This window comes from Temnothorax curvispinosus, unplaced genomic scaffold (genome assembly GCF_003070985.1).
Source record: "Temnothorax curvispinosus isolate PA1 unplaced genomic scaffold, ASM307098v1 QBEX01008992.1, whole genome shotgun sequence".
In the NCBI taxonomy this organism is placed as follows: Eukaryota; Metazoa; Arthropoda; class Insecta; order Hymenoptera; family Formicidae; genus Temnothorax; species Temnothorax curvispinosus.
The window spans coordinates 471,823-485,357 of NW_020218772.1; the positions used below are offsets into that span (position 1 = coordinate 471,823).

At 46.2% G+C, this 13,535-nt stretch overlaps 2 protein-coding genes across 2 annotated transcripts in view; one reads left to right on the forward strand and one right to left on the reverse strand.

Annotated features, from left to right (window-relative positions):
• Positions 1-13,535, reverse strand: part of LOC112458561 (autophagy-related protein 16-1-like) — a 203,064-nt gene that overhangs the window by 178,034 nt on the left and 11,495 nt on the right. The window lies entirely within an intron of this gene.
• LOC112458560 overlaps positions 1-13,535 on the forward strand; it is a 65,700-nt gene that overhangs the window by 11,053 nt on the left and 41,112 nt on the right. Inside the window, exon 2 of the mRNA XM_025022250.1 lies at positions 5,815-6,016. Within this exon, the coding sequence (XP_024878018.1) occupies positions 5,815-6,016 (202 nt within the window). The remainder of the gene's footprint in view (positions 1-5,814; positions 6,017-13,535) is intronic.

A 13,535-nucleotide genomic window follows, 5' to 3' on the forward strand; every position in this document is an offset into this window, starting at 1 on the left:
TTCTCCGTTCGCAGAACTCCGCCTAGGTGCGGTTTCGCGTATTAAATTCTTGCAGCGAGTTACGATAAGTGATGCATGCACGCAAATTAGAAACATACCATCAGGGATGTACAGCTACGTAGGAGAACGTACATCCTCGCCCTGACGACATTACACGACGTTAAAAAGTGACGAGGGGCAAGCCAGGGGCTTGACTGCTTTTACCGCTGCTCTTACCGCTCCTGCATATTTATGACGATGGCAATGAAGGCGACCGAAACGTGCTTTTTCACGAGATGAATGAGAGAAAGCGAGCGTTGTATTTCTCGCGCGGCAATGAAATCTCCCGTTTCGCCGACGTGGAATGCGGCCTGGGAATACGGACGCGGGCCGTGTTACCGCAAGATGACAGCATTAATTACCCCGCGGAATTAGATTTCTAACAAAAGCTTTAAATCGCGGCGCGCGCCAATGTCGCGAAATACGCACGTTTCACAGAAAGCGATCTTTCGCGGGGGAAAAAGGCGCGGAAAGGGCATTTATATTACGAAACGCGACGTTGAGGTAAATAAAATACGCAAAGCTCACGTGGGTTTGCGTGGTTTATTTTTGCGCTAGACAAGCACGGCCGTATGGCGCTGACGGAGTGTGTCGTATTGCCGTGCGGGAATGGACGTCGATACATTTCTGAAAGTAAAATTCTTGCGACGTGCACCAACCGCGAACGCGCAAGCACGGACGGACACTGAGTGGCATTGAAAAACAAAAGTGCGCCGGCAGAGAAGTAGGAAGACAAGTGGGCACGACGTGGATGAGAAAGCTGACCGCGTCGCCGAGATACGTTAGAAGTACGAGCGCATTCAATTCTTGGAAATGCGTCGCCGTCTACCAGCGGCGGAGAGAGCGAGGGAATGGAGATTCTGTCGAGTGCAAAGGACGATTGAAAATGTTGGCGGCGATCCAACGAGGGGGGTCGGTCCTATTCGGGCTTCGTATACATGTTAAAAAATGTTCCCTTATCCAATATTATTTCCACGATAAATTCAACGAGAACGCGATATCAGATCAGGAGCACGCGAAAAAGTGCGCGCGGAGTAGGAATCGAGTTGTCACTCGCAAAGATCGAAATATTATATCATACCTCGCTACAACATTGATGGAAATGCCTTATTTCGTAGAACATACTGTTGGAGGTTTCAGACATAATTTCATAGGTTTTACATGAACCTGGTTGGTGGAACTTTAATTTTGAGGTGTGTAAAGAGCTACACGCTCTTAAATCGATAACCAGATTTATGTATTGAGAGATATCAGGCCTGTTGTGACTGAAACTTCTCGGATTTGGTATGCAACTTTGTGCTCCTCACATCTGAATGAGAGAAACGGGAGTGGCAGCGACGCGAAACGCGCCGGTGGACAAAAAGGCGGAGAGTAGTTATACATTTCCAACTTACGGCTTCGTAATTACACGAAGAAATATGTTAGATCATATCTCGCAAAGTTGTCGCGTGTACAAAGAGTGTAAAGCGAATTTGTAACGCTCGTCGGACAGACACATGTCGCATCGCGTATACAGCCCCGCCGTTTCAGAAAACCGAAGCGAGTAGTCCGCAGAAGCGGGGACAATTACGCCCGTCCGCCGCCGTCCGCCGGCGTGCCGGCTAGTTGAAAAACTGTGGCTTTACACGGCGCGTTAAGTACGTATAACAACCATCCGCAATTATGCGCCTGGAGACAAACGTGTAAATAAATGTGCATTTCTATGCGCGCGCACACACATATGCACACAGATTTATACATACATATAGGCACACGCTCCAGAGCGCAGAATGACTCACGAGAGTGTCCCAACTATTGTGCGCCTACGCAAAGCAAAGCGCATGACATACTGCAAAGTCAGTCCTGTTACAAAGGTACAATGTTAAAATATCTGGGTACAGTTACTTGAATAATAAAATGGCTAGATACAGATAACGATACACGCTACATTAGCTCCGTTCTGTTTAGCGGCATGCTCTGTACATGTATACCTTCCCGCGCGATCCCCTTTTTCTCTTCATTCGTCGTCTAAATTCTGGTGTATGCTTATTTATTTAAAAAACGCTACAAAAAATAGATTTTCCTATAGTATCTAGAATACAGATACAGGTGAAAATCAAGTATAGTTACTTTAGGGATAGAGTAATTAGAAGATAAGGCAAATCAGACAAACGTGAAAAACGATACCCAGACATTTAACTCGCAGTAGGTAAGAAACTTGCGTTAACTGCCGGGGTGAATGGGATGGAAAGGTGGGGAAATCGAGTTGGGGGTCAAGGTTAAAAACTCGCGCTCCATAGGAAGTATAATGATCGAGCATCCGAGGGACTGCTCGCCAGAAGATCGGATATCAGAATCATAAATGCCAGCTGGCGAATATATGCTTAATTTAAAAGCCGGTTTTAGCTCCATTTACTCACGGGATAATATTATAATGCGATCGACAATAAATTTTCGAGAAACGCATGATAAACGTCCAATTACGAATGAAATTTGAATTTGGAATCTTAATAATCTTAATATAGACGACGCTATCATCATTTGCTCGCGATTTGCATTGATTTAATTTGCAAAGCGATAAAAGCGTTATTACGCTAACTCGGCGAAGTAAGTTTTTAATATCGTCGCTTTTATATGTACATCACCTGTCCACGAGTTTTCACAGTAAAAGCAGAACGTGATTAGCGCATTTGAACGCGTTAACAGCTACGCGGAGAACCGTCGGTGTAGCTCGCGCTCCACCTTATTTACGATTTCATCGTGCCACCTGCGACAGAGATTACGCCTTCCGAACAGGTTTTCATACCGCGTTTGCAGCAACGTTCGCCGCTGTAGATCGCTGAAAGTCTAGTCGCACGTAGAAAAGGAATCTCATTGCCTTTGTTGGAGCGCAACCGGGGAAAGAGAGAGAGAGGAGGTCGCGGGGAGAGGAAAAGGAAGGGAAGGGAGCCGCTCTCGAGAGTCGAGATTATACATCAGATTCAGCGCGCCGACGGGCGACGTCGTTGCCGATGCCACTTGAGCTCGGAATCGTATCTAAATGTACCTCGTATATCAGAAATCGAACCGTTCCCCGCGGCTCCGTGCGCTCAGCGGCCCAACGGAGTTTACGTACGTCATTTCGTGGGATGGTCACGATGGCCGAGGATGGAGCGTCGCCCTACTCCGGCATCGCCAGCCAGATGCCGGCCACGACCATTTCTCTCGTGCTTGGCGACATCGCGACAAGCCCGCGTGTGGAAATTTTCTTTGACCGTTTTCCGCCGCCGCCTTACGACCAAGGCTCGCGAGAGACGTTTCGAGTATTTATGATATAGGAATACGAGATGCGGCGGAAAGATCTTCCGCCGCTGAGCGCGGATGAAACGTTAGTTTGCGTTACTACGCGTTATCAAGGCGTTCTCTATTCCTGTCGACAACGAATCTACGAGGGGGTCCGTAATTTATGATTATCATTGTAATGAAAGTCGTCGGGCGTTTGCGCAACAAATCGTTCTCTCCTCGCACAAGTATATGAATACGCTTTCTCGAGTCGGAAGTATTACCGCAACGTTAGTTGGAATATCAGCGCGTAATGCTGAATATCATCGTGGCCACGTTTAGATTTTTAGATACATTGTAATAAATTGAACCCTGTAGTTCTTCATTACGATTACTCGGGCGGCGTGAAACAATTGAAGTAACAGGGTATCTTTACGTTTCTTGCGCTTGTTTTCCATCAAATTCCTAACTTTGAATTTCGATTGACGATCCGCGGAGCAAATTTACGTACGAGCTGCAAACACACCTATTTTTCCTCAAGCCGTAAATCTGCACGGCACGGGCACGGTACACGTAGCATGTGCATTTTTCACGGCGAAATGAGCGATGTGGAAGTTAAGTGGTTAAACGAACGGTGAAAAACACGAAACGACACTACCATTGTCCACCTTTCCACGGGCCGGATATAACGAACGCGCTCCGCGTGAAACGACGGAATTGATCGGTATTGGAGAGCGCTTGTTCCAGAGCGGTGGTGGTGTTTCACGTATACTAGTTTGCGTATACACCACTTCGCGGTAATCGGTAAATTGCGCTTCGTGCTGATCGAAATAACGATTTCGCGCTTTTCTAATTGGCCCCGAACAGAGGTCACAAATCATATCTCGAAGCGCGAAGGTTCGCGGTTATACATGCGCTCTCGGACGAGAATCTCCCCTTTTTGCTCCTTTAACCACCATTACTCTGTTATTATCCCGTCTTATACCCCCCGCATTCCCCCCACCCCTTTGCCGCCCTCCGTGTCCCTTGCTTTCCTTATTTTAACGGATTCCATGGCCGCGAATGTATATATGAAAGAGTTATCGGGGAGGATGAAAAGGAACAGGAAGAAGGGAAGCAAGCGTGGGAGGCGAGATGAGTAGACGGGAAGTTAAACAAAACACTTCGGATGAAGTTCTACGAGGGTACTTAAGACTCTCGACTCCGTGCTCCATTATCGCATAATGCGGTAGTATTATAAAGAAGTAAATGGTACACCCGTCTGCGCGCTGCGTGTGAGCCCCCCCCGGAAGTGGAGTACATTCATGCGACCGTAATGCGGGCGCGTAGATACGTGTCTCAGTCCGCAATAACGTGACGTCTTCCTACAATTTGAATTTTCACGGGTAATTCGACCGCGGTTGACCGCCGTAAAGAATCCATCTATGTCGCGGTCGCAACTTCGCGACCACAATCTCGCGGCACTCACCGTTAAAACAGGCAACGGCATTAGCCCGCACCGGCCTCGGCAAGGCGTGACCCGCTGATGGCAGGTAATTGAATATCTTTAACGCCTCTTCGAAGATCGACGTGCCGCGTCTAGATCCGCATTTCGCTTTAGAAAATCCTTCCTTCGTATATTCCCCCTCTGCAATCCCTTCCCTCCCTTCCTCACCTCCCCAAGTAATCCTCATTATCCTGATAGCTTATTATGTCCCTTTCAAAGTCCTTTTATTTTTGCTGTCTATCTGTCGTAAACGCGTCTTTTTATTAATTAAGCTTCGGATCTAAATTTTTATGAATGCTCTGTGTGAGAGGTATATACCTAAGATATTTTTATTCTAAAATATTTTGTTAGACTTTTTAGTATTATTATCTCTCGTCCCTCTTATCGCGTGCTTTATTCTTCCTGTCTTTCCCTCTTCCTTTACTTCCTCACGCCCTCAGCTTCAAGCAAGTTTTCCACGAGTCACGATCGAAGCTCCCGTCACATAGCGGAGATTAATTACGATTTAGCAAAGAGCGGATGACGTATGACGAGACGTGGGCGGAGTGCCTACTTCGTCGCTTATCGCGACGCGGGCCAATAACCGAGGGAAGAACGTGGTACTCACGGCGCGCGCGGCGGCGGGAATGATAAACGCGCTGATTTATCAAAATTGTAGTCTAACTCGACAACGTCTATAGAATATCGCAATCGCACGCATCGGACGTGAGTGACATAACAGTGTACGCCACTTTACTATTGACCTACATAAATCTCTCGGTTATCAGAATAAAATGGAAAACCGCAAGCGATTTCTAAAACAAGTTATAAATAACGTGTATAAAAAATGTACGAACAAATTTTAATATAATCCCAACAATTAATATCAATTATAGATACTTTAATTGATTAACAAATCAATAGTCGCAGGTTAATCAAATAAACTATATCGGGAGATAGCAACGTATTTTTCTTAAATCACAGTCGTTAAAGACGTACAAAATATCTTTTACGCAGCATTTAGGTGTCAAATCTTTCCGTAATTAATTTGGGATTATTTCTGCTTTTAGGCGCGCTGTCGCAATCGCAGTTCCCCGTGTTCACGATCTACGCCCAGAAGAGCTGCCTGGCGGTGAAGCCCTGCGAACGCGCTTGGTGCATCGACAGAGTGCAGGGACACCGCCTTCAGGGTCACGCACGCAGGACCATGACCGCCTCCTCGAGGCAGCACTGCCTCGAGCTTTGCCTCGGCGAACGAGACTTCCTGTGCCGGTGAGTACCGATGCGATGTATTTTCCCTCTTATACACGTAGAACTGTCCGATTGCTCGTTTTCCACCGACCTGCTTTTCTATCCGCTTCATCGCGGATACGATGTCCGTGGAGTAGAAGGACGGAACCTCGGGCTTCTCTCGTCGTAATATTCGTCGCGAATCGGTACGCAGAGGGAACGCCGGCTCGAGTAGCTTTCGAAGAGCGTACGCTCCAATGCATTTTCCAGTTATTGGATTCTTGGACCAGCTAGAGGACGTTACACCACGCTCTTATACACTCACGAGTGTTTCTCAAACATGAACCGTACGCCCGGCTGCGAAAGGAAATGGCCGAAGAATACGCAAGTATTCCGAGTTGGATAGGATCGATCTAACTCGCGCTAAAATTGCTGTTTATCGCCCCGTATATTGTAAAAAGGACGTTTTCGAAGCGAGCTTTCTCGATCACTGAGGATAAAGCGCGGGATAATCTTGAATTTATTAAATTATATTAAAAATTCACAGAGAAAAAGATATTCTATATATTCGTGACATATATTTGAGAATAAATTAACCCACGCGTGCGTTGTGTATTCGAAATTAATTAAATTCTGCGAAGCTGTGGAAAAAAATTATTCAAATATTTTGTTCCACCGCTGAACATTAACACATTAATAAACAATAGGTAGAAAAAATAATCTTGAAAAATTCATACGTGCTGCAAAAATGTTTTTATTTCTTACTTGAGCTACACGTACGTGTTTGTCGCGCTACTGTGCGATAAACAAATCATGAATGCTCGATAAATAATAATTTTTCGGTGTTATCAATCTACACGAGCTATAAAGCGTAATAAAACGCTTTGATCGTAACGGAAATAACGATACTCATATCAACGCGTTTATTCTGACGAACGCACGGCATAATATGACATTGTGTCACCCCACCGCAACAGTGTGAAAATTTTATTGTCGAGGAATTTGAATTTTAATTGAATGCATTTGAAACTTGAAAATAATGAATATATAAAGCAGCTGCATTACGTTAATAGCGAATAATTTCTCTGTCAAATAAAGTGCCGCGCGAATATCTTACAATGCGTGTGGCGATATCGATTTACTTTGATCGCGTCTCGCAATCGTATATTCGAAATTTATAGGCCATCCCCACCGTGTGTAACGATTCCGAGAGGAAGTCGACGAGAAAACGCGATACGCGACTTTAGCGGCTAACGAACTAGACGCGGATCGTCGTTTTACGAGTGCATATAGGTGCCCGCTAATTCCGCATCGACGGACATGTCCCTGTTGCGGATCACTCGCATCGTCGCGCTGGTCTTATTTACCATAATGCGTAACGGCGCGTAACCGGAGCGCAATAATGCGTATCGCGGCGTCTTTATTGCGCGCGCGCGCTTATAAATAATGCAGCTCCGCGTGGACCGCCGATCGTGATTCGTACGCGTTTACGTTGGTGGTATCCGGGGAGCGTAATGACCGACGCACTTTCATTACTCCTACAACGAGCGAAAGAGGGAGACGAACCGTGAGAGGGAAGCTCGGGGAAAGAGGAAATTGAAGGTACAGAGCCGGGCATGGGCATCGGTGAGTTGCTTTACGGTACGATTATATCGCATTTTAAATGCCCTCTTTCACACGACACGCCATGGCTACTCTTCCGATCGCGGTGTGTTGTACGAACTGCATCGTTCGTTCGTATGCATTATGCATGTGAAAATCGCGCGAAAAAGGCGCATCCCGTTGCGACGAGACGGAAAGGGACGGAATGACGGGGAGAGACCGTGTATGGTATTCGCATGCGTGCCAATTATATGCGATGTTACACTCTTCTGATAATCGGATTTATTTTGCAGGAAATTCGCGAATTATGTGCCGCATAAAACCCCCGCGTTTAGCATTCTTTTTGATAACACAAGTATTGGGCGCGTATCGGCATGCGCGCACATTTCCCAATGCCGTAATCTCGTCTTTTCCGGCCTGCGCGCGAAGAGCCGGTTTTTATGCGCGCGTCGTTATTGCCAATTCTCTTTCTCCGATCGTTATCGCCGGTCGCTACAAGTAAGCGTCTAGACAAGAATGATTTCTCTCCGTGCCGCGCGCGCGTGCGCGATCGACCGTTAGACATTTAAGGATTTTTCTCACGGAAAGTAGTGATTATCGATCCCAATGGCTTTCTACGATTCACCATACGTTGATTTATATGCTAATCCGTGTAGTCCGTCTATCAATTACGGCGCACTTGATCTATAATTACATTCACCTTTGAAATACGATTTTTTATCGTGTATCACATTCGCGTTTTTACTCGGCTCGCGCTCTTTGAATGCGCTTAAGCATTTTAAACGTGACACGCGTTCGACGCAATAGCACGTAGAAAAATGTACCTTTCTTTTTTCCTGGATCAAGTTGGAGCTGAGCGTACGTTTATCGATTTTACTATGCTCAAACTACGCCGGTTAAATGTTTTTATATTATATTCTAATACAACTTTGTTTCTCAAATATATATATGTATATTTTCCTCATCCACTATTAAAAAAAGCCATGTTTACTCTCGCGTCAATTAACTGCCGGGCCGCCAAGACGTAAATATAATTAGATAGATTAGTTGCGAGGAACATCGGGGTATCCAGGCGGTTTTTTTCATTGACCAAGTATGCGGAAGACGACGGCACGGAAGGGTCGGCGCGCGTCTTCCGATTTCGATAGAGCTCGGTGTTGCGCGTTTATGCGGTATCACGCCGACGCGTCAAGGCTTCGCTGTTCGTGAGGCAAGCGTGCCGGGTGAATGTGCACGTGCACACCTTGAGAGCCTTGTGCCTCCAAAGCGAAAGGTCTCTGCCAGCTGGTCTTTTCGCCAACGACCCCCAGAGCTGTACCTCGGCTCCGACCCCGAGACAGGGTCGAGAGATCCTCCGGCCAGGCGGAAACCGTATCAAAAGTGGCAAAAGCTACGCGCGTTTCGAGACCCCCGGTGTTTGAGGAAACCGTGGAAAAGAGAGCACCGGGGTGAATATATGCATGAACGACCCAACTGCCGAAGCAAATTTCCTGAACAAACGCACTTCGCCTTTCGCCTCTCACCCGGGGGAGACGTGCAGACGTAATCCGCTTAATCCTCGGAAGGCAGCAAACTGTAAAAACTTTGTCAGCTTATCGTGTCAATTTTCCACGGCGAAGATAGATGGACAATATATAATTGCAATTACGCCGTTTAATCCGATTCAATATGCGAGAAGCGTGATCGGGGTCAGCGTGCGCCACGCGGAATTCGGTCAAATAATTAGCGTTAATTTATTTTGGCTGCGATTTATTGTGAGCTGCGTGCAACGTTAATATTAATTGGCATTGCAAATGAATAGAGGAATAATAATTATTTGATATACGCTCGTTCCAGCGAAGGCCGGTTTAATCGCGGGCATCCGTATTCATAAACACCGCGGAATAATTCGGTACGCGAGAACTCGGCAGCGATATCGACTAGAATCGTATATAAATCGACGGGTCCGCCTATCGAGCCGAGGCGATCGGCAGAAACGTGCGCCCGGCCCGGCCCGGCCCGACCGCGCGGCAAAGAGAGGAACAACAATGAAACATTTATCCACGAGATAATGCACGGCGAGATAATGCACGGATTCAGAGATCACTGCGCGCGCGAGTAGAGGCCGCGCATCCTTAGGGTTCGCATAATCTCTCTCTACCCTAACCCGACTATAACCCTGGGAGGTCAACGGTGTGTAACGGCAGAAACACTTAGGAAATTACATAAATGTATATACTCTGTCGTTCGGGAAAAGTTGGGACGATGAGGAAGCGCGAGGGTGACCTTGCGCGCTCCCAACATCAACGCGGAAGAAAACGCGAAGGAAGGAAGTTAGCTGTTTCATTAAATGTAGATAAATCTTCGCCGCGCGCGCCGGCCGCCGCGCTGGCTGCGATTGTTCGCCGTAGTATACCGCTGCTCGCGGATAATCAAGAGAAACCCGCGGCATTATGTTATTGCGCAACAATACGCGCGCGTGTGATCGCGAGGGTTCAGAGCAGACGCGATGCTCCGGTTGTCTCGCACGAAACCTAGACCTCCCCCGTACGCGCCTCAAGAAGCGCCGATGAAGATCGTATTAACATTCCATGGGAACATAGTATTCCCCCGGCACAATCGCCTGATTAGACATTGTCGGCGCTCTCCGCGGCGGAATTCTTTCGCGGGAACGCCTTGATTTCCAACGAAGGCGCTTCATCACGCGGGAAGATCCTCGCTAACGCTCGAACGACGTCCGTCTGAGATTATTGGAAGTTATTATATCGCAATTTTTTTTTCTTAAGACATGCACGCATGCCCGACGTTGATATGGATTGATACGAATAACCCTTTAATGATTGCGTACCATTAGCAAATTTTCTTTCCGTACGATTTTCAAATTTTTTGACTGTCTCTTGAAGCTTCTTTAAAATTTCTTTTATTAAACTGTCTGTAGAATTTAATCGGGCAACAATTCTTCGATATTATTTATTTGTCGATAAGTTTTTCGAAAATTGAGCTTTTTATTTCTTTCATTTACGGAAATCTTACATTTCAAATATTTTCCATCATAAATATATATCCCTTGTCTGACTATCGGAATGGAAGAAGTCTCTGAGGGCCGACCAAAGTATGAAAATGATATAATCGAAGGTCTATCGCGGAAGTAGATATATAATACGTATGTTTCTTTTGTCCGGCGCATTGGTAATTTGTTGCGAAGCAAATAGTAAAGACTGAGAGACTCTCGAGTGATGTGCTCCAGATGAGTATTCGAGAGAACCGCGCGCTCGAGCACGGAGACGAGAGAATAGGAAGAAAGAGGAGACCGGGCGCGAGAGGAAGAAGGAGACCGCGAGATCGTTGTGCACGCTTACGACCGTCGGGACTGGTCGGGGCGATCGATCAAACGCGAATCGGTCGTTCGAGAATCGTTCTGCTGCTACAGGGGGCTCCGCCGGACCTGGGCGATGGCTGTTCACGAGAGATAGATTATTACTGCCGGTACGCGCCGTATCGGCGTTCCTTGTTACCGGGTAATGAGTTTATTGTTTAAGAATCACGCCGGAGTTACATGTGCTGCAATCAATTACAATAATGTAATATAATCGTAGCACGGTCCCGTGGCGTGCGGTGTATAATGAGGTCTTCTCTCCCTAATGAGAGTATTGGTTCACGAGAGGTGGCCGCTCATTCCAGGCACGTACGGGCATGTAATGCGCATGTAAGTACAGTAAGATGCACATACGATACACACGCTGATCTCGTATGCGCATCCATATACCTTCTTCGTGCGTGCGTGCGTGCGTGCGTGCGTGCATGCGTGTGCGCGCGCGCGTAAAGCGAGACGAAATAAAACTGTGAGAGAGCGGAAACATTCGCGCGCTCAACTTTCGCCTTGTGCGGGCCGCGGGTTGTAAATCTCGGGGAAAAGTTAAGCCCGGGAGGGGTATCCAGGAGCACCTAGATAAAAACTTGCGGAAAGTTTCGCGACGAAAAATTCGAATCCTACGTCGACGACGACGACGGCGGCGCAGCGAAGGCAGCTCCCGGAAATCATTAATCTGGCGTGTCACATCGGACATTGCTTGAACGAAGAATCCCGGAAACGGCAGACACGAAATTCCTTTTATCTCCGGGGAGGGGGTTAGCTCGCGACAATCCGGGAATTCAGACAATTTGCATTGCTGATAATTGTAAAGGACTCTTAAGACGCTATGACGCCTCGACGTCGAATCGTGTCGAACCGATCGCACTCGAGTTGTTCCTTAAGTAGTTAATATTCCCTGATATTATTACGAACTCTCTGACGCGTCCCATGAAGTCCTATGGATTTGCATGTTCGCTCTTTGACATCTCCCTTGTAACGTTCAAATCGAATTCTACGAACGAACGAACGACTGCGAGCGAAAGCTGAAGCCGGTGATGGGAAGAGCACTTACGCACCATGACTGCGCCGAAGTGGCGAGCGACAAACTTCCTGTAAAAAATTAACGTTTTGAAACGAAAGGACGTCGAGGGCACTACAGCGTGAATGAGGCCGGGCTCCGGCTTTTGTCCCACAAAGTCGAGTATCGCGAGCGGGATTCGCTGGGGAACGGGCGGTCACCAGCGAGGAGAGAACGTGTGGAATGCCAAGCTGCAAAACAGTTAAGATAACTCGAGGACTTTTGGTCCTCGAGAAAACGACGAAAACGCGCGTTATTACCACGCGTTATTACGATATAACATAATCAAGAACGGTGGTAATTAATTATTCAAGTTGTTTAGCGCGATGCCCCTCTGTTGAGTAAATTATACTTAAAAACAAGTGTTTTGCTTATGTGAAATACAATTTAAGCGAGCTTAATGGCCGTGTTTATGAAAGAAAATGAATTAAAAGATAGAAATGTCATGAGAGTATCGATCAATCGTCAACAAAAGATATCAAAATATTGATAGTTTTCTCCGTTTAAATTTTTCCGCTTTTATTCTATGTATTAAATGATTTTGCAGCAAATGTAATTTGTAAATTACTAGCAAACAACTAAAAAAATATTGCATAGTAACGTACATTAACTGATTTTATCAATGCTATTAGGATAAAATTTTACGATACTCGAAGTAAAAACAAAGTACTTCTGTTCAAACAAGATACTGTTTTCGCTTTGTGTTTTCCCATTTTCCATTTCATATTTTAGTGTAGATTAAAATGGAAACGATTGAAAAAGGAAATACCTGGCTATGGTTATTCACAAATATATAGTTCATAAAAAATTGTGGAGAAAATGTTGAGAGATTTTGATACGCTTCATTTATATATAAGCCAACAAAATCGTATGCCATTTGTATTACCTTGGTAATTTTCACCTGTAATGCTTATCATGCTTTTATATTATTCAAATAGAAATTACGTATAGTGTACCAAAACCATATAATCTGTTAAATTGAAATAATAATAAGGTGCGCCAAATTAGCTTAATTTCGCAACTGTAAAACGTCCATCGCAATGGGTTGAACATCATTTCTCCTCGGCGCGTGAAGCGCTATTACCGTTTCCTCGACAACAGATACTACTCCCTCTACTGCGATTCTACTCGGTTACACAAGAAAACAGGTCCCTCTCTTCCTGCCGCGCTTAGCCGTGCACTTAACGTTAGGAACGCTGCCCGATATAACCGACACCGACACGTCCAATTATAAGTGCGAAATTCATTGTTCGAGGGGTCCGTGCAAGCGCCCTGTGTAGTTCGTCCCACTCACGCGCTTGAAAGACTGCCAACAGGCGAGACATGCTGCGGTAGCATGTACCGGCGCGGCGGACTACTTAGAGCAGCAACAATCTCGAAGTCGAGACACTCCCACGAGAAATCTCCGAGGATCGTACGGCGAGAGGAGCATTCGAAGAAAGCAAAAGAGCAAAGGGGACATCGGCACGTCGCAGAAAAACGTCAAGAAAGAAAGAAAAAGAAAGAGAGAGAGAGAGAGAGAGAGAGAGAGAGAGAGAGAGAGAGAGAGA